A 22,718-nucleotide genomic window follows, 5' to 3' on the forward strand; every position below is an offset into this window, starting at 1 on the left:
TTGAGTTTGAAGTTTGAATAGCATGACAGCTGACGCTGTTATCTTGTTTTTTGAGAATGCAAGCTCCAGACTTGTCATCCATATCCTCACTTTACTGCTGACTTCAACAAGCACATTTATATCAAGTGTTAGGGCAACTGAGAGGAATATATCTGTAAGCCCACGTACACACGGTCGGAGATTTTGCCAACCAAATCCGTCGGATTTTGCCCGTCGGATTTAGTCCGACGGATTGTGTCAAAAACTGTTGCATACACACGGTCGGGCCAAGTTGGCGAAAAATCCGATCTTTCAGAACGTGATGACGTAATTTCGTTACGATGGGACTACATTCAGGCTAGTAGCCAATAGCTTTGATGTAGGAATTTGATCTGAGCATGCGTGGCACTTGGTCCGATGAAAATGCTCTACACATGATCGGATTAGGTCCGTCCGGCCCAGTTGGTCGGGAAATATTTCCAACATGTTGGAAAATTGGGTCGGATGGAGATTCGGACGGAATCAGTCCGATGCATACCACACACAGTCGGATTATCTGACGACACGGTCCGATAAGACTCATTCCGACAGATTCTCCAACCGTGTGTACAAGGGCTTAGGGGTCACTTACTCACTAAGTAGGGTTGCATAAAACATGAAATCCCAGGAGCTTGCACTTTCAATAACATGTCAACAATGACAGCCCCCATTTACAGTATATCTCAGGACAGGTTCCCTTTAAAAAAAAAATTACATTTTGTTTTGGTATCTTGCAGGTTACTAGAAGAACTTGAGAGAAAAGGTACTCAAAACAGCCAAAAGACTGACATCTACATACTGTACCAGACACCTAAATCATTTTAATACCATTTTTGCAACATGTAGGAATTTATTAAAGATACCAGTCTAACCCACTTCTTTAGAAGGTGTATCTTTTACTGTTGGCAGCTAAAAATTCACCTTAAAAACAGCGATTTAAATTACCTCCAGGTGTATGAACAGTTCAGACTAGAAAAGCCTGGAATAAGGCAGGAGTCTATACTACCATTCAGAAAAAAGCATTTAATTGGCTCACCCTTCACCTATTGCGCTGAGCCAAAAATGTATTACTGCACTTACCGTACCATGTCTCAGTTTATAATGGCTTCAGGAACAAAAGACATAATCAAGAGCTCTAATTACACAGAAGATCACTGTAAAAAGGAGTAATGTGTTCCTAACTTTTATCACCATCTGCTAAGCAGTGGAATTTAACAGAAATGAAAAAGAATACCATCTGAAGCAATTAAAAAGCTTGTGAAGAGTACGTCCAGAAAATGTTTTGTCTAGATATTATAACGGGATCTAAAACACTTTCTCAAGAAACAGCATATTACATTAACCAGCCAAATCAGAGTGCAGCCAAGGGAGCAAAACATTTCATACATTATAAGGTAGATCAGTAAAGGAAGGGAAATGCATAACAAAGAGAGAGATAATAAATAGGTAGAAGAAATCTGTAAAGAATAACTTCATGAAACAAGTAAAATCATTCAGTCAACTGATAATGCCATTCAGGAAAACCTGCAACCGCAAAAAATTTTACTATGTCCTCCTGCTCATAAGTAGGGATGAGTACGGGTTTGGTCAGAATGCCCATCCACTTGTATGTTAATTAAGTTGGTGGCTGGCCCAAGCTGGGGCGAAAACGTTAACTTGTGTGTTTCTGTTCCCAGGCTTTTTGGGTCCAGCCTGCCCACCTGTGATATAAAAAGGGGGAAAGGCTGAGGTCCGGGGACCCGCTCTTGGCTACAAATGCTGTGAGTGCATTGGAGAGGACCGCTGTGCCTTGCAGCCAAGTGGAGATAGATAGTGAAATTTTAAGGTTATTGTTCACATTGAACTGTATGGCCAAGTAAAGTTGTATCAACTGTTCTAAGCCTGGTCTGAAGTTATTCATGTTTTGGTATCAGTAAAATACATGCGGGGTATGAGGCAAAGCCACTACAAAAGGTTTGCGCAAAAGTTATAGCGTCTACAAAACAAAGGATAGATTTATGGCATTTTGTTTTATTTTTATTTTTTTACTGGTAATGGCAGCGATCAGAGATTTATTTTATTGGGACTGTGACATTGCAGCAGACAGATCGGACACTTTTGACACATTTTTGGGACCACTGACATTTACACAGCGATCGGTGCTATAAAAATGCACTGATTACTGTGTAAATGTCACTGGTAGGGAAGAGGTTAACACTAGGGGGGGGGGGGGGGGGGGGGCGATCAAGGGGTTAAATGTGTTCCCTCAGTGTGTTTCTTATTGTGAGGGGTTGTGACTGACTAGAAGAGAAGCCAGATCGTTGTTCCTATCTAGTAGGAACAAACTATAGGTCTCTCCTCTGCTGATAGAATCGGTATTTGTGTGTTTACACACACAAATGCCCATTCTGTCTCTCATGCACGCAACTGGTCATCACAACCACCGGTCACGTGCATTGGCTCCCCTGCCGCCCAGCGGGCGTGCGCCTGTTCTAGCTGTTTAAAGGGCCGACGTACAGCTACGGCAATTTGCGGGAGAGAACCGACCTGCCGCAGTATGACGGCAGCTGGTCAGCTAGTGGTTAAAGGAACCGGATTTATTTTTTTCTTTTAAGGTTTACAAGCTCTTTAACAAGTTTACACAGGTAAAGTGCAGTAACAGAGATACGCTGGACTGGAGGAGACTTACAGTGTATATTAACACAGGACAGCACTTTTCAGAGGAACTCTGTACTCTTATTACAGCACATAGTCACATGGCTCATCTCTAAGTTGGGGAAGTGCCCTAATGTTTGATTCTCACATGACTGCAGCCCCCCGCCTGGTCCCAGGCATTAATGAGCATGTTAATGGTGAAAGGTATCTCCCACATGCATGGTGACTGGCGCTGCCACGCACTGCAACCCAATTGATTGTGGCAAGGTATTCCCCATCCAGCAGCTGCACATACACAAAGAGGCAGGGATGTTTGTGACATCATTGACCTATTATCGCTACATGGCCATAGCAGATTAAAGCCATATAGTACAGTAATTGCCTTCTGCCATTGAAAAGCAAACACTGAAGAATATTGCCTAATGTTACTTGATCTAGCAAATGTGAACATCAATGGCGAATATGTATTATAAATAGGACAAAGGTGCTGTAAATACCATTAGAAACATGGCATACAGTTTTCCAGGTTATTAAAAGGGCTTTATCAGCAAATATTACTTTTTTGCCAAGGATAATACTTTTGCGTTTATACTATGTATATTGGCATTCAAACATTGTGGGCCATATCAAAATTTGTTTTTGAACAGTAAGCAGATTTTTCGGCATATTTAAAAAAAAGATCTCACATTGAACTCACATATTACATTACTATTAGACCCCTTTCACACTGAAGTCACTTTTCAAGCATTTCAAAACTTAAAATCACGCCTGTAATGCACCTAAAAAAAGCTTCTTAAGCCTCCCCAGTGTATGACCCCTTTCCCACTGCTAGCGCGGCCGCTAGTTTTACTGCTGTTAAAAAGGTTAAAAGTGCCACTGTGTAAGCCCTGGGCAGGCGATTCGGCAGTGCTGCCCATTCATTCCAATAGGCAGGGGCCGTGGAGGTGCGGTGTATGGGTGGGTCTCCTACCCATCCACCCTTTTGTAAGTGTTGTTAACCCTTTTGGGGAATATAACGTTTTACGTCTGCACTTAGAGCCATAACAGCGGTAAAGCGCCACTAAAACTATCGCCGCTTTAGCGCTAATGTGGCCACGCTAACAGTGTGAAAGGGACTTTACATTTACATTACTAACAATACAGAGAACCAAGGGTACTTCAGAGGAAAGAGAGTCTACTAAAATAAACTGCAAACACATAACACCTGTAAACCAAGAAAACTGTCATAAAAATGGGGAATAAAATCTGAAACGTACAAATCTGAGGAGATGGTAAGATTCGGGCAGATCGTACAGGACCATGCCGGGCTGAAAATAGTTCTTGTGCTTCACCGCTGACCTGAAAAACATAATATGCAAAACATCTTAATTAAGATAAAGTGTTTCTCTTTTAGGCCGGGTTCACACTGGTACGACAAACACTCCGACATTGGGAGCTCATGTCGCATGACGTGTGAAAATCAATGTTTCCCTATGGGAGCCGTCTCAACTGGTCCGACACAAGTCGGTCCGACTTTGAAAATGCTCCCTGTACTACTTTGGTCCGACTTTGATCCGACTTTGATCCTACTTCAGCCCATTGACTATCACTGAAGTAGGATCAAAGTCGGATCCTTGTCCTAACCATCCAACTTTGGCATCCGACATTGTGTTATTTCCTGCCCCCTGCTGTAGCCCCTCCCATTGTGTGTTAGTTTTGATTGGTCAAAGGGCAAGTTGTACTATCTGTAAAGTCGGATCAAAGCAGTATCCTGTTCATGAAAGTTGGATGGATATAGGACCAATGTAGGACCAATGTAGGATGAAAGTCATACTACTGTCGTATAGTATAGTGTGAACCTGGCCTTAACATTAACTGAATTACAGAAACGCTTGTTTTCATAAGAGGGTGATTAGAACACCTGTCAGTTTGTATTGCTGTCTGTGCCCCTGTTAGCAAGATTAACCCTCTATTTGTCCTGTTTACTGCTATTATTGAAAGTGAAAGTAAAAGAAAATCCCAAATTTTGGGTTGACACCGGAACAGTAATAGACGAGAAATCTTCCATTGGGGTCACAAGCTCTGGTGACACTTCGGTATTCCCTAACTTTGAAGGGATTTGCTCTAACTTCCTCTTGACTATGGGACAGGAAGTGAAGGGAAATCTCCACAATGGGACACAAATGAGAGGGGTTAGAAATCTCCGTTACTCTATGAAAAAAAAAACAGTTTGCCTTTAGTTTTACTCTAAAGCTGCACTCCCGATAAGCAAATATTGTCTAAATACAAGAGGAATGTACATTTTTTATTTAAATTTAGTCTGTTTTTCTTCCAGATAGGTGTATTAATCCAGTGTACAACATTCCCTCCGTGCAGGAGCTTCCTGTAATAAAGACCAGTTACTACTGCTCTCTCTCCTTGGAGGCCTGTTGCACACTGGAGCAAAAAATCCAGTTTTTTACTGATCTGAAATGAGATGCATTGCTGTCTATAGAATATTGCACACAGCTGAGTAAAGATCAGTAATACAGCATTGAGTACAGAGCAGTAAAACTAAACATTTGCATGCAGTAATTTATTTGCGCGTTTACTTGTTTAATATATAAATGTGAAAAAAAAAAAACGTACGTGCTAACCTACTATTACAATATGATTGTGAAAAATATGTGATAAATACTACAGGAAGCAGCTAGCACCAATATGCATCCAACCACCTGAACAAATGCAACAAATATATAATATCTCACAAGGGTGCAGCGTTCTCCTTCAATAAATTAAGTGCATACAATTTTCAATTAATGAAAGTGCATAAATCATCAATTTCTATAAAAATCTACAAAAATATATATAAAAAAAAATGATATATATATTATCATCAATAACATGGGAGAAAGTAGGTGCGTCTGTGCCAAAAATGTCCCTTAGCCAAGGGTATAGGAATTTTTCAGGGTGGGAGCCCTCCGTGCGTTCAGGAAATCCCACAAAAACGCAGGTCTTTCCATCGTAAGCAGTTTGCCAGGTAATCAATCTTAGTGCGGAGAGCCGCCATTTCACTCGTGTTATCCTGCATTGTGACAGATAAGGGGTGCATAACATCCTCCAGGAAGCCTATACGTTCCTCAGTAGCCCGTTCACGCAGATTTTGAACATCTTGTTTCAACAGTGAAAAGTCCATGTGGATAGATGCTATCTGGGTAGAAAGGGAGGCCTTGCAATCCTGGATTGCTAGCATGATAGTGGCCAGTGCAGGCTCATCAGGGGGGAGATCAGCAGCCTGGTAGCCCCCATCGTCTTGGGGGAGTCCTGGGACAGCGGAGAGTCTGCCTGGGTGGCAAATATAGCAGGGGTTGAGTAACTCACCAGGGCAGCAGAGTCTCTGATAGAGGAGGAGGACAGCTTAGAGGAGGACGGCTACAGTGTGTCAGACAGCCCTGCCTGTGTCCCAGTGCCATCTTTCCTCCTGAAACGTGCAAGTTGCTCCGCCGCGGATGGTGGCGCAGGTGGCCCGTATTTCACCATGGATGCCAACCTGTAAGATGCCCACCACCTTGGAGAAGGATATGGTACCGTTCCTGAGGAAAACTGACCTAGGATCACTGCAGGATTAGGTTTGTGAGCTGGAGCTGTTGTTCTATGAGGTCGCTCGCTCCACCATCAAGCCACTTCCCCTTGAGCAATCCATTTAAACTTTTTGTGCCCAGCGTTCCGGAGTCTGCAAAACATTTTGCATGGCACTGTGCTGAATTAAATTTTTTGGATATATGACTCCTTACATAAATCAGAAAGCAGATGGTCTACATGGTCAGTAGCTGCAGATGCTCTTCCGGGTTAAAAGATGGCCAGCAACACTTAACCCACTTTCTGTCAACTGAGGCTGTTAAAGGAGTTCTAAAGGCAGAACGTTTTTTAATCTTAATGCATTCTTTTTAGGTTCAACAGCCACCCAAATTCTTGCAGGGTCTACATGGTGATCGCCACATCCTCCTAACTCTGAGGTGGAAGATGAGTTCCTCCAAAACAGGAGCCAATACCTTGGGGTAAAGACTCGGGGGGCTGATGCCAAACCAAAAGGGAGAGCCACAAACTGGTAGTGGGCTTCCCCAACTGCAAATCGCAGAAACTTTTGATGCCGGAGGCATATAGGTTTGTGCAGGTACGCATCCTGGATGTCTAAGGATGACAGAGAGTCCCTTTGATAGAGTGCAGTGACTACTGAGCGAACTGATTCCATTCTGAACCTCTGTACTTTTACAAAGTAATTGAGGGATTTTAGATCCAAGATTAGACGTACTCCTTCCTTCTTGGGGACTAAAAACAGGTTTGAGTAGAACCCCTGGAAACGTTCCGATTCCAGAACAGGTACTATCACCCCACGATTCAGCAGGTCCCTTACCGCCCCTAAGAGGGCCTCCCGGCAAGCCAGGAGTACGGGTATGCTGGAGGGGAAGAATCTGTTTTGCGGCCAAGAGAGGAACTCTATCTTGTAGCCGGAGGAAATCAGACTGCAGGCCCACTGGTCGGACAGCCAAGAGGCCCACCGGGCTGCAAACTCCTGAAGGCGACCCCCCACCCATGTTGCTTGTAAATGAACTTATCAAAATAAGTCAGATACGGGAACACCTTAGGTGAACGGGCTGGCTTACGGGACCCAAAAGGGGCCGCTACATCAGCAGAGGGATCTGCTGGCTCCTGAGTCTTCAGGGTATCACGCACAGCTGTGATAAGTGTTCCAACAAGCTCTTTGTCACGCACGGACCTGGGCGAGGACTCATCCTCACTGTCCGAACGGTCCAGGTCAGCGTCTGAAATGACAGAGCAGGGGTCACCAGCCTCAGCAGGGCCTGATTCTGCGTCAGAGCTCTCCCCAGAGGACGGGGGGCAGGGGCCACTTTTTAGCACCTTTGCGCCCACGCACCGCCTCCATCTTGCCAACGAATTAATTGAGGACAGCCGACAAAGCATCCAGGGGCACTGCACATTCTGCAGGCAAACCGGTTGCAATTGCCTGGATTTTGGGGGAAGAAACACCAGTTTCTGAAGCCATGCTGACCCTACCCTGTCTGTCACCTGATGGGAAATTATGACAGTGATGGTCCCACCCTCCTAATTGCTGCTGGTTGAGGGGCTCTTTCCAGCAGGACTCACCACCCTGACTGGTTCTGTGCTGTCCGGCAAGTAGTGCCTATGTTCCTTGTCAGCTCCCAGGTACAGAGGAAATCACACTGTGTCATCCAGACCTGCTTCTTATGGCACTAAAACCAATTACAATGTGCTCAGGCTCAAAGAAAATGGCCGCCGAGCGTCCAGTATAAGGACATAAAGCACAGAGAAAATGGCCGCTCGACTACAGGAAAACATGCTGCTCCTAGAGACTGACCAAAAAACGTGCTCAGGCTTCAAGAAAATAAACACTGGGCGTCCAGTATAAAGGACAAAACCACAGGGAAAATGGCCACCAAGCTACAGGAGAGCATGCTGCTCCTTGCCATCACCTAAGATGGCCGCTGAACACTGAAAAACCATGAGGGACAGTGACAGAAAATGACAGTGAACAGCGCAGCAGGGATCACAGACAAAGCCTGTCAGACACCCCCAGGGAGAGAAAAACACACAACAGGGCACAGCCAGCCAGCGCAGCCCCACCCCCAGGTGAGAGCCCCCCCCCGGAGAGCCCCTACACATGACACATACACCGCTCAGCAGCCACATGCAGAATCCCCCACAGGGAGGGGGGGGAGATAGGGACAGGGAGAGAAAGGGGGGAGGTGAGGGACCCCCAAATCGACCTTCCAAGGAATGCCCAGCTGCTCAGCCCCACCGAGACAGGGAGAGCTGTACTTACCATTCCTGCAGAGCTGGGAGACATTCCATCACAGACCCACTCTCCGATCAGTAAGGGGTGGCTGCTGGCAACGGCACACTGTGACGCAGACATCAGTAGCCCGATCATATGTGTGCCCCAGAGTAGTAAAGCTCACCAACCACCTCTGGAGCTGAGGTACGTCGTGGCTGAGTCAGCGCGGAGCTCTGGTCTGCACACGCTCGCTGGCCAGGCTGGGGAGACTACAAGGATAAGGGTATCCAACCTGTCACCCAGCCAGCTGTTGATAGTAGATCACAGGATCTATAGTCTTGCGCAAAAAGCAAAGCTTCTGCAGAAAAAAATCTGGACCGATGGGCCCACAGGGTTCCTAGGTCCTTCTCCTTCACTAGGAAAAATAAAACTGAGGGCTGCATGGCAGGCTGGGGGGTCGTTACCTAAGGGACCGTCCCTTGGGCGGAACTAAAAGTTCTGTGTTTTTCATAACATGTTATGCCTAGTCTTCTCCTAAAGGTGGCGTAACAACCCAATGGCTAAGAGAGGAGCTGTGTCAGTCAGTGTATATAAGAGAAAAACAGATTTCCATGTGGTCGAAGCTAGATGGTATGCATAAAGACAATTACCAAATTGGTGAAGTACGGAAGCAGGGAGTGTGTGAAGTGAAGTTCTGCTTTAAGAAAGCCATCTAAAAAGAAACAACACTGCTGCTATTTCATGCAACAAAATTAAGTGACTGCTTTCCAGATTGCTTATGTAATCAATCAATGTAATAAGTATTGCAGGGAACAAGGAGGGCAGTTTCTGTAAAACATAAAGGCTCTCTAACTTTTTTTTTTTCTTTTTTAGGAAAACCTATACAAGAAAATGAAGGCTAAGCCTAAAAGTAGCATAAAAATTGACAGCAAGTATAAGAACTGCTGGTTTACACATTTGTCAATTTTTTTTTTTTTTACTTTCAGTAAATAGTGAAAAAAAGAAAACATTTCTACAGTAATGTCCTGTTAATTTTGATTAAAGTAAGCAAACAATCCATTCTTCAGTAACATTTTCCTACTTTATATAAAATATTTGTTAACTTGATATCTACATTTTTCTTCCAAATTAATAACAATTAAAGTGATTGTAAACCCTCACCTCACCAAATAATCCTTTCAGTTTAAAATATAAATTAAAGGCAAAATGTTTGTATAGATATAAAATAATAATAATAATTATTATCAACAGCCTCTGTTGGGGCTGATGGAAGAGAAACAGCAATGAACTTGTCTTCCCAATAGTAAGCTATGTAGGGGGGGGGGGGGGAGTTGGGCTGTAACCAGATGCCTGAACAATGGACGAGAGCACATCGAGTTCCCAGCACAGCTTGATAACTGACCATAGTGTGTTCTCCTGCATAGTGTGGTCAGTTTTTAATAGGAAAGTAGAGGGGTTAGCAGGAACACCAGGGATTTCACACAAAGGAAGCAATACAAGGAGAACAGGATACTTTTCATACAATACAGCAGGCACATATAGCAATACATGAAATGCTGGGTTGATTACATATTGCTTAACTTTAAATGTCTTACTGTATACTCATGGATGTTTAACACTGGAGCACATAGAAGGGGTTCTGGCTTCTAATTAGACACTTTTTATTCACTCATTATCTCAATAGTTTTACACAAAAAAAAAAAAAGAAAAAAAAAACTCACCCTAATTTACATATGATTTATAACATGGATGCATGTATTGCATATAAAATTACATTGTACAAGATCACATTTTAAAATATATGTGAACCTAGCCACTAAAACCTTATAAACATATCATTGCAAATGTCATTTTCAATATTTCGAAAATCCGCAACCTTCATTAAATACTTGGCAATCCTAAGCCCCTGTACACACGGTCGGAGATTCTGCCAACCAAATCCGTCGGATTTAGTCCGACGGATTGTGTCCGAAACTGTTGCATACACACGGTCGGGCCAAGTTGGCGAAAAATCCGATCTTTCAGAACGTGATGACGTAATTTCATTACAATGGGACTACATTCAGGCTAGTAGCCAATGGCTTTGATGTAGGAATTTGATCTGAGCATGTGTGGCACTTGGTCCGATGAAAATGCTCTACACATGATCGGATTAGGTCCGTCCGGCCCAGTTGGTCGGGAAATATTTCCAACATGTTGGAAAATTGGGTCGGACGGAGATTCGGACGGAATCAGTCCGATACATACCACACACAGTCGGATTATCCGACGACACGGTCTGATAGGACACATTCCGACGGATTCTCCGACCGTGTGTACAAGCCTTTATATGAAGGTACTTGTTCAGGTATTTCTTGTTATAGGGCACATGTGTCAGGACAAGTCTGATAATTGGAGGAGAGTACACCGAGTTTCCAACATAGCTAGAGAACTGACCATGGTGTGTTCTCCTGCTTGGCGTGGTCAGTTTTCGTAAAAGCAGAGGGACTAGCAGGATCACCAGGGATTTCACATAAGGGAAGCAATACAAAGATAACAGGAAACGTTCTCATAGAAGCACATGGTACAGCATATCAGGAATATGAAATGTTGGGGTAACAAGCGCTTTAAGTCTAAAGTCACCCCTGTTATAGGATGACTCCCAACTGTACATTGGATTCTGATGCAGAACATGTTTCACAGGCTTTGTTCACCATTGTATCCATCAGGAAAGCTGCCCTGAGAAGTAACCAGCAGAAAGCCTGAAAGAACTGCCATGGGGACATCATTCTAGAGTGGCTGCAAAAAAGGCTGCAGAAAAGAAGCAGTACTGAGATGCAACCAAGGGGCTTACTCAGAGTTTTTGAGGACAGGCCATATACAGCCTACAGGTATGGAATGGCAAAAGAGTACCTTTTTTAATATTATATTGATCTCCACCCTTTGGGCACCTTCTGCTAATGTTGTGTTTGGTGAGCACTGATTCTGAGCATGTGTGTTTGTACTTTCAACTTTTGTGTGTGCATACAAAGGGAAAATCTGACAACAGACCGTTGTCCGCCAAAAATTTACTAGCCTGCCATCCATCTGTTGGCGGAAAGTTGGCCAACAATTGTCTGATGAAGCGTACTAGCGGTCAGATTTTAGGCAAACAGTCTGTCATCACACAATTTCCGGACAACAATTTGATCGCGTGTACGAGGCTTAAGGCTTCATGTACACAGGATGTTTAAAAACTTCTTATGAATGCTGGAACTTGGCAGCTAGTAACCGATGCCAACGTCTGTTTTGCCACTTTTACAAGCATTTTTTACAGATCACTAGACCCTCTCAAATGCCTACAGTGCAGGAAAACCCGAAGGAGAGAGAGAGAGAGAGAGAGAGAGAGGGGGGGGGATAGAGATGGGGGGGAGAGAGGGGGGGGGGAGAGAGGGGGGGAAGAGAGAGAGAGAGAGAGAGAGGGGGGGAAGAGAGAGAGAGAGAGAGGGGGGGAAGAGAGAGAGAGAGAGAGAGAGGGGGGAGAGAGAGAGAGAGAGGGGGGAGAGAAGAGAGAGAGGGGGGGAGAAGAGAGAGAGGGGGGGAGAAGAGAGAGAGGGGGAAGAGAGAGAGGGGGAGAGAGAGAGGGGGGAGAGAGAGAGGGGAGAGAGAGGGGGGAGAGAGAGGGGGGAGAGAGAGAGGAGGAGAGAGAGAGGGGGAGAGAGAGAGGGGGAGAGAGAGAGGGGGGAGAGGGAGGAGAGGGAGAGAGAGGGGGGGTAGAGAGAGAGAGAGGGGGGGTAGAGGGAGAGAGGGGGGTAGAGGGAGAGAGAGAGAGGGGGGTAGAGGGAGAGAGAGAGAGGGGGGTAGAGGGAGAGAGAGAGAGAGGGGGTAGAGGGAGAGAGAGAGAGAGGGGGGTAGAGGGAGAGAGAGAGAGAGGGGGTAGAGGGAGAGAGAGAGAGAGAGGGGGGAGAGGGAGAGAGAGAGAGGGGGGTAGAGGGAGAGAGAGAGAGGGGGGAGAGGCAGAGAGAGAGAGGGGGGAGAGGCAGAGAGAGGGGTCCCTCTCTCCTTTTTTAACATTGCAAATAGTCAGAAAAGATTCCCCATTAAAAACGCCTATAAACAAAAATGCTTATAAACCCAAATTACAACGTTTACACAATTTTACAATTTGGCGTTTCAAATGTCCATCCTGAATGCAAATTTTGCTTTAAAAAAAACTAAACACTTAAACGCTGGAGTGTACATGTACCCATAAGATAACAGTGAGTTGAGTTCAGGGGCAGCAGAACCCCTAATGCTCCTAAACGTCCATTTACCAGCTGCAGTGTACATGAGGCCTAAAGGTGAACCCTGATAGACCTTTACCCTGATAGAGGAAGTGAAAAATAAAATATTCTGGTAGGATCAATAGGCTAAAGAAACCGTGGGGTTGATTTACTAAAGGCAAATTCATTTTGGACTACAAGTGCACTGCTAACTCACTTGGAAGTGCAATCGCTGTAGATCTGAGGGGAAGATCTGAAATGAGGGGAAGCTCTGCTGATTTCTATCATCCAATCGCGTACAAGCAAAAATGCTGTGTTTTTTTTTTTTCTTGCATGCCCCCCTCTGATCTACAGCGACTGCACTTCCAAGTGTGTTAGCAGTGCACTTGTAGTGCAAAGTGGATTTGCTTTTAGTAAATAAACCCCATTATTACCTGAGAGGAAAAACAACTGCTGGTTAATGCGACTGACAGACTGCATCATATGTATTTTTTTCTTTTTGCCCTTTAGTCCCGCTTTAACTCTTGACTCAATTTTTTTTTTCCATAACACCTACAGCTGAATTCCAGCCTTACTTACAGTCATGCACAGCTCCTCTCCTGTGCTGAAATTGCTTACTCTGATTTCACTACATACTTTACCTAAAACCTAAATGTAAACACTAAAACATACCCTAACCTTATTCATTAACTTCAACACCAAACATTACCCAACTTCTAAACCTAATCCTAAAAATGCCAGACTTCCTTACTAGCACCAAAATTACTGACATCGCCATTTATAGGCTGTTGGTGGACGGGAAGCAGGGCCGATGCAAGGTTAGTGTACCTGTATGTCAGCCTGCATGGTTCCCGGGAGCCTGGTGATTGGTGTGCCTCCTAGACACAGCAGATCGCATTACTGCTGTGTCCAGATGATCAAATGGTCTTGTATCATGTGATTGCTGTGTCCAATCACAGCAATCAAATAGTACTCAATGTAAACATCTGTTCTCTCTCTGCTCTCACACAGATCAGAACAGAGAAAACTGTTGCTGCAGCCTGTGAGTGTACACAGCAGTCTGTTACCATGCATGACGTGTCAGCCTGCCCCAGTGTCCCTGGTCACTGCCACAAGCATAATACATATAAAGAGTGCAACCAGCCCGTCACCTGTACTAGTGTCATTAGTGCTCATAGTAACACTAACATACACCACACTAATGTCCTGAGCACCGCCATATGCTATATATCAGCGCCTTGATTATCGTCATACACCATACCAGCCAGCTGATCCCTTCCATACACCATACAAGCTCCCTAATCCCTGTCATACAGCATACCAGTGCCCTGTTTGCCTCCATACCCTATACCAGCTTCCTGATCATTGTCATATGCCATACCAGTGTTCTGATCACCACCATATGCCATATCAGCATCCTGATCCCCTGCATAAGCCATACCAGCATCCTGATCACCGTCATACAGCATACCAGCATACTGACCACTTCCATACCTTAAACCAGGGTCCTGATCATCGTTCTATGCCATACCAGTGTTCCGATCACCCCCATATGCCTTTTCTGCCTCCTGATTATCTCCATAACCCATACCAGCATCTGAATCACTGCCATACCACAGTTTTTTAAGACTCTATGAGGTTGATTTACTAAAGGCAAATAGGCTGTGCACTTTGCAAAGTGCAGTTGTACTCTGTAAGAGCAGTTGCTCCAGGACTTCATAAAAAAAGTAAAGATTTACTTTGCAAATAATACCCAATCACATGCAAGGAAAATAAAAAAAATGAATTTTTGCTTGCACATGATTGGATAATGGAAGTCAACAAAGCTTCTGCTCATTTACTAAGCTCTGGAGCAAAAAAAAAATTAATTTAATTACCGGTAATGTTAAAGTCAATGGGATGCAATTTTGCATTGACATCAATGGGGGCATTTTTTGCATTGAAGTCAATAGGGGGTAGTTTTGAATCAAAGTCAATGGGATGTGATTTTGCATTGAAATCAATGGACACGATTTTGCATTGAAGTCAATGGGGCGTGAGTTTGCATTGATGTCAATAGGATGCATCATGCCATTATTGTCACCTTTTTTTTTTCTATTGGCAAAACACCAATAACCCTATTTTCAACCAATAATTTTCGTTGGCGGATATATTGGTGTATCCCTAGTTATTTTTCTGTTCAAATTTTTATTTGTAGCATATTAATAAGAAACAAGGTGTATTCATTGGAGAATACTGGATATTACAGAATATACAACAATCAAGGAATACAAAGAAAGAGGTACTGGTTACAGGTACGCAAAACGATATAGGGCAATAACAAAATATTGCAAGCACAGGGCCAGAGGGGCCTGTGGCAAAGGCACCATTTCAAAGTGAATGCAGGCGAACAGTATCATTCGTGGGTTGGAGACGGTCAGCAATGGGGAAATTCTACACCAATATATCATGCTACCAATGGTATGCCGTTAGGGGGGGGGGGGGGGGGGGTCAAGTGAGAGGATTGCAAAATAACAGATAAGAAAGGAAGGAAAGAAAAGTGGAGCGAGATAGGGAGGTCGGGGGCACCACAGGGGCCCAAGCCTTGGAGTACTATAATTGTGAAGGGAGAGAGATTCATCGAACTCCAAAGGTAGATATTGGTCTACCCAAGGTTGCCAAATTGTAAGGTGCTGGGAATTCAATCTGTGATAATGGCTTCATTTTTACCAAGTATCATGGCTTCGGCGATTATGTTTTTAATTTCAACAATGCATAGTTTAGGGGATATCCAAGCTCTAGCTATCATTTGTTTGGCCGCAGTCATAAGCTGCAGAAGGAGACAGAGTTGAGATCTAGTGCAGTCTAAGGTGACATGGTTCAGTAGGGCAAGGGATGGGTCAGAGTCTAAAGAAACATGAAGCAAAGCAGAAGCCATATGGAAGATTGCTGTCCAAAATTGTTGTAAGACAGGGCACGTCCACCAAATGTGTGCATGCATGCCCTCCCAACCACAACCTCGGAAGCACACCGGGGACTAACCCTGCAAAAATTTAGAGATCCTTGCTGGGACCAATTACCACCTCATGAGGACTTTATAGTTTACTTTGAGTTCAATGATGTTTTGAGAGGAAGTTTTAGCGACAGCCCAGATACCTTCTCAATCCTTCGTATCCAGGTCAATTTCCAGGTCCATGGACCACTGCACAGTGTACAATGGTAAGCCTGATGGTGGGAATGTGAGGTGACTGTATATAGGAGATATGATACGGGGGCATGAGGGTCTTAATCACATATGCCCTCATATAACGATAAGCTGTCTAGAGATGAGTGTGTGTGTGTGCGTGTGATTGATGAGCTATATGCAGATAACGAAAACATTCTCTGGGAGGGAGTTGTGTTTGTTCTTGCAAGGCAGGAAATGTTTTTAGGGTGCTGTTGGAGGAGGACCAGGCTTGAAAAGAGGCTGGGTCATTAAAAGCCAGGTAAAAATTTGGGTGGTAGGAGGAGAGTAGTGGGGTATGAGGCGACACTATTTTAAAGGGGCCCTGTAATTTATCCCAAAGTTGAAGGGAGTGTTGGGTGATGGGGTTGAATATAGTGCCACGGTCGGAGCTGGACATCCACAATAGGTTAGTCACCGACAGGGGATGAATATAAATTGCCTCCAACCCCACCCACAGTGGGGTCTTGGATTTTGCTTGGTATAATGTGAGCTGGGCTAGTTGGGCAGCGTGGTAAGAACGTAAAAAATTGGGGACCCCTAGGCCCCCACTGAGTCTACTGCATAGCAATATGGCTCGTGATACCCTGGGTCTCGTAGGGCCCCATACATATTTGTATACTCGGCCATGGAAGAAATAAGAGGGAATCGTGACTGGGAGGACCCTATAAAGATATAGAAGTTTTGGTAGTAGAGTCATCTTGACAGCTGCCACATAGCCAAGCCAGGAAATGCATAGCAGCTGCCAAGTAGCCAGCAGAGAAGATAAACAAGATAACATAGGGAGGTAGTTCACCTGGTAAAGGTGGGACGGGTTAATGGTCAATTTTATTCCTAGATATGGAATGGATGTCAAGGACCATAAGAATGGAAAATTACCCTGCAGATGAGTGAACTCAGCCTGTGGAAGGGACACGTTGAGGGCCCTGTATTATGCCTATGGCGAATAGGCATAATTTATGGGTCGTGGAAGTAACTTCAAGACCTTTAATATTTGGATTTGTTCTTATTGGGATTGCCAGGGTTCAATTGCTAGGGCAAAGATTAGGGGAGAGAGTGGGCAGCCCTGCCTGGTTCCCTGTTGAATAGGGAAGCAGTCAGAAAGGAACACAGAATACTTGACACATGCCTGTGGTTAATTATATAGAGATGTAAACAGAAATACTAATGCGCACAACCCTTACTAATATCCCTAATCTCACGCTCAAAAAAAGTTTTAATAAACATTACTGAATTACTGAATATAGGAAGCTGCCAACATATACAGTGATCTCTACGCTATCAGAAATTATTGTTTAAAGTTATTATGTGGCTAACTAAAAACGATTTAAAAAATATGAAAAATTATATAAAGCTGCATCAATATCAAATATGTGCAATATAAGCAAATTCACAATGTGCAATAACCAACCTTGCAATAAAGGTGCAACATTTATCAATAGTGCAAAGAAAAAGGAGAATAAAATCTCATAAGTGCAATGGACCACTTGGTCCATTGCACTTATGCTGACTACTGGCCATTATGGCGAGCTGATTCTGGGAGAAAATAAGGAGGACTAAATTTGACATCAGTATATTTTCAGCGCTGTATGGCCCCTAGTGGTCTGATTCAGAGGTGAGAGGCTGGGGAAAATAAGGGGTGCACTGAGAAGAGTGGAATATTGGTGGACTGTCACAGTTTTGGGTGCCTTGTACATCCTGAATCACAGTGCACGGAGATCGATTGAATTTTCATCACTTGAACTTTTATGTATATTTATTTTTTGGATTGCATAATTATTTATTCAGATATTTATTGGGACACATGAATTTTTTATTAATAAGTTTTCATTGTATTTATTTTGAGTGGTTTTCATAATTATTGCGCAGCGGATTGTCTAACCAAGTGGTCCATTGCACTTATGAGATTTTATTCTCCTTTTTCTTTGCACTATTGATAAAGGTTGTACCTTTATTGCAAGGTTGGTTATTTGCTTATATTGCACATATTTGATATTGATGCAGCTTTATATCATTTTTCATATTTATTTTAATAGTTTTTAGTTAGGTAGCGCCACATAATAACTTTAAACAATAATTATATAGAGAGTCTATTTATTGTGAAAAGTTAGGACTGAAGCCCCAACGTTGAAGAATAAAATTCCTAATATCAAGGGAAAGGAGGTGCATGGGGATCTTGTGGGAGCTAGCTAAGTGTTGCAGTAAAATTACACGTTGAATGTTCTCGTTAGCCTGGCGTCGAGGAACGAAACCTACTTGATCTTTGTGGATCAATCCCCCGATGATCAGGTTGAGTCTAAGTGCCAATATCTTGGCTAGAACTTTGATGTCCAACATTGAGCAAGGAGATAGACCTATAATTGGACCAAAGGGTGTTATCAGTATTGGGTTTGGAGATCATGAAAATGATGGCTCAAATGTGTCCTGGCCAAAGGTGTGCTGCTTGAGCAAAGCATTGAAGGAGTTTGAGAGAAGTGGGACTAGAGTGTCTGCAAATTTTCTAAAGTGTACTTATGTACTTAAGAGGCCGTCAGGACCAGGATGTTTATGGGGTTTAGGTGACTTGATTGTTAGGAGGACTTCTTCGGTCGTAACAGGGCACTCCATTGACTCTCGATTAGCATCAGATAATTTAGGTATAGGTATATTTTGGAATAATGTCTCTGCCTGTTTCAAGGGGAAAGAGGTCTTGGATTCGTATAATTGTGCCAGCTTCCTATGGAATTTAAAGAGCACTTTGACAGGATCACTGGAGTGAACATCCTTAGCGAACTCGAGTCTTATAGGGGTGCGAACCTGTTCCAGGCAATTAAGACGTAGAGCCAGGAAGGTGTCTGGCTTGTTGGCCTTGGTGTAGATCGTGTGGCTGGACCTATGTATGGCCTTGTCTGCTGGTTCGGCCAGGAGTAAGTCCAATTCAGCCTTCAAGTCTGTTGAGTTCAGTAGGGGAGGATTGAAATTGGAGGAAGTGGTGGTGGTAATCTGTCTTGAGCTGCTGCAATTTAATTTTTTTATCACGATGGAGATGTGTAGAGACCGAGATACAGGTACCATGAATCACCGGTTTATGTGCCTCTCATAAAAAGACTAGAGAAATACCTAGAGTTGCGTTGTGCAAGAGGTATTCCTTAAGGGGCGAGCTGTAAATCAAAGCAATAGGATTTATTGCTTAGGTGTGCACCATTCATACACCAGGTGCGGTACCTGGATTGGGGAATTAAGGGTGAGACGGTAGTGATATCTGCACAGTGGTCAGACCATGGGATAGGGTGGATACAGGAGTACAACAAAATCGGCGAAGACACCACAGGGACAAAAATGTGGTCTATTTTAAAGAAGGACTTGTGTGGGTAGGAGTAAAATTTGTAATTCTTTTTTGAGCTTGTTGAAGCCATTTGCGAAACTGTAGGGAGGGAGAATGTGACTCCGGAGCATATGGAGTTTTGTTCCAGGTGTGGATGAAGTACTAGATTTGAGTCACCACACAAAGTCCCTTTACAATGAGTTTGTATAACCTGTAGGAGGTGGGAAAAAATGGATTGGGGTTATTGTAAGGGGCATAATATGATACAAATGTTGTTCCAACATCCTGTAGTAAGCCCAAGTAAGGATAATGTAGCGGCCTTCAGGGTCTCTGATCTCAGCAAGGGAGGTGCATGGTAGGGTGTGGTGGAAAGCCAGCAGTACCCCTTTTTGTTTTGTAACGGCAGAAGCAGTGAACACTTGGGTGTATTGGGAGCTAAAAAACTTTGGAGCACTGCGGGCCGCAAAGTGTGTCTCCTGGAGGGCTACTACTCCGGGTTTTAGAGAAGAAAACGCCTGGAAGGCTTTAACCCATTTGTTAGGGGAATTGAGTCTCTTGATGCTTAGAGATAAAATGTTCAGGGGGGCCATCTGGAGAAATGGGGAGGGTCAGCGTGGGAAGAAAGGAGTAGCAGAAAAGAAAACTGAGGAGAATTTTCAGAAACAGGGAGGAAATTCTGTAAGGCAAACAAATTAACAACAAACACCTAGGTGGTTGAACTCTATTGCCCAACCAGGTAGTGTGCAGACTAGTTATTTTTACAAAAAAAAAAAGAAAAAAAACGTAGCAGAATACATTTTGGCCTAGTTTTATGAAGAAAGATTTTTTATATCTGCTAAATTTTATAATAAAAACTAAGAAAAAAGTTTTTGTAATGTTTTGGCATTTTCTTATTTAGCAAAAAAATGTAAAACCCAGTGGTAATTAAACACCACCAAAAGAAAGCTCTATCTGTCTCAAAGAATGATAAAAATGTAATTTGGGTACAGTGTTGCATGCCTGAGTACCGTATATACTCGAGTATAAGCCGAGATTTTCAGCCTCTTTTTTGAGGCTGAAAGTGCCCCCCTCGGCTTATACTCGAGTCATCGCCGTCTGACTGCTCGATCAGCGTATCGAGCAGACAGACGGCGGACATACTACAATTTGAAAGCCGCGCCTCCGCCTCCGCCTCCGCCTGTGATAGGCGGAACACTGAATTTCCCAGCAGCATGTGTTCCGCCTATCACGCACATCGTCTCATCCTCGTACTACGGACGAGGATGAGACGATGTCCGTGATAGGCGGAACACAGGCTGCTGGGAAATTCAGTGTTCCGCCTATCACAGGCAGAGGCGGAGGCGGAGGCGCAGCTTTCGAATTGTAGTATGGCCGCCGAGGCGCCGACGAAGAGCGGCGATCCTGGCAAGGCACGGGACGGGACGGAGGCAAGGCACGGCACGGGACGGGACGGAGGCAAGGAACGACACGGGATGGAGGCAAGGAGGCAAGGCACGGGACGGAGGCTCGGGACACAGGTAGGCTGGACACACACACACACACACACACACACACACACACACACACACAGGGATGGATGGATGGAGACACACACACACAGGGATGGATGGATGGAGACACACACACACAGGGATGGATGGATGGATGGATGGAGACACACACACACAGGGATGGATGGATGGAGACACACACACACAGGGATGGATGGATGGATGGAGACACACACACACAGGGATGGATGGATGGATGGACACACACACACACAGGGATGGATGGATGGATGGACACACACACACACAGGGATGGATGGATGGATGGACACACACACACACAGGGATGGACGGACACACAGGGATGGACGGACACACAGGGATGGACGGACACACAGGGACGGACACACACACAGGGATGGACGGACACACAGGGACGGACACACACACAGGGATGGACAGGCATGTCTCACCCTCGGCTTATACACGAGTCAATAAGTTTGCCAGTTTTTTTGGGGGTAAATTGGGGGCCTCGGCTTATATTCGGGTCGGCCTATACTCGAGTATATACGGTAATTGTCACTCAAAGTGTGATAGCGCTGAAAGCTGAAAATTGGCCTGGGCAGGAAAGGGATGAAAGGTGGTTGAGGTGGTTAAAGGAATCCTTGAAATCATTTTTAGTACTCAGGGAAACCCTGTTAAAATTAATTGGGAAGAGAAAGTGGGCTGTGCCCAGACTTGAACTAGTTAAACACAATGGTGTCCAGCCATTGCATTGAAACAAACTGCTTCACTGATCTTTCAGATGCAGAACAATGCCTTGATTTATAGCACTTAAGGCTGACTCTGACAGTGTTTAGCCACTTGCCACCATTGTCCTGTCACAAAATTCATATTAACAAATGTAGTACAAAATGGCAAAACACTAAATTCACTAAGAAACTTTTGATCATAGAAACACTATCATATTTCAAGCCCATGGTAAGCAGTGACACCTGAAATGCCCTCTTATCACTTATTCCAGAGCCATATCATCATTAATGGACAATTATTCAAGGACTGAGATGAGATGTGAAAATACCCAAAGCGTTGCCTTCATTTATTCTTGATTTGCTATGTAGTCATTATACTTTACACATAATGCTTCTTTCATCATCACAGCCTGAAGATATTTGTCCACCCAGATTTAGCCTAAGCGCTTGCATGCGTCCTAATAAAATTATTCCTTCCATGCATGAAACAACAGCTCCATCTGCCAGTGCTGTGGTTGTGCAGAATGCAAGCACGAGTGAGCAAGAATTATTGCATATTATTCACATTCCAATATTACACAAGTGGTATGAAAATATGTGACATAGCAAGAAATATTTATAATAGTATATATATATATTATTATACAGGATTTATATAGCGCCGACAGTTTACGCAGCGCTTTAAAACATTAGGGCAGACATATTCAAGACAGAGGGGAATTAGAGGGCCCTGCTCGTTAGAGCTTACAATCTATCTATCTCTCTCTCTCTCTATATATATATATATATATATATATATATATATATATATATATATATATATATATATATATATATATATCTATATATATTTATGGTGTAGAGCCCTCTGACCGATACGGATAAGGATGACAGACAAGGATAACATAAACTTGCTTACTTGAAATGGACCTGAAAGTGTGCCTTGGTCTAACGTACGGTATACCAAAATAAGGGGGCATACCTTAAAATGAAATAAATATGAAATGGGTGAAATGAGTACTCATATGAGGAGTGTGCTAGAGTAAAGGCCTGATAAAAGGGGCGGGTGGGCGGGTATCGCGCACTGGAACCGACGAGGAAGGATGGGCGAACGGCTGCTTATATACCACCGGGCTCCACCCATAATTTCAGGCCACCATACTGGCCTTTCTATTTATGGTGTAGAGCCCTCTGACCGATACGGATAAGGATGACAGACAAGGATAACATAAACTTGCTTACTTGAAATGGACCTGAAAGTGTGCCTTGGTCTAACGTACGGTATACCAAAATAAGGGGGCAAAACACTCAGGTAGGGGAAGCAT

General features: G+C 44.0%; 1 protein-coding gene across 5 annotated transcripts in view; it reads right to left on the bottom strand.

Moving 5' to 3' along the window:
* Positions 1–22,718, bottom strand: part of BCAS3 (BCAS3 microtubule associated cell migration factor) — a 1,583,483-nt gene that overhangs the window by 1,472,841 nt on the left and 87,924 nt on the right. For all 5 annotated transcript variants that reach the window (XM_077482133.1, XM_077482136.1, XM_077482134.1 and 2 more), the window contains exon 7: positions 3,909–3,990. In XM_077482133.1, coding sequence (XP_077338259.1) covers positions 3,909–3,990 — 82 coding nt within the window. The remainder of the gene's footprint in view (positions 1–3,908; positions 3,991–22,718) is intronic.

The sequence above is a fragment of the Lithobates pipiens genome, unplaced genomic scaffold (genome assembly GCF_037356315.1).
Source record: "Lithobates pipiens isolate NorthernLeopardFrog02 unplaced genomic scaffold, aLitPip1_a1.2 Scaffold_16, whole genome shotgun sequence".
NCBI classification, from domain to species: Eukaryota; Metazoa; Chordata; class Amphibia; order Anura; family Ranidae; genus Lithobates; species Lithobates pipiens.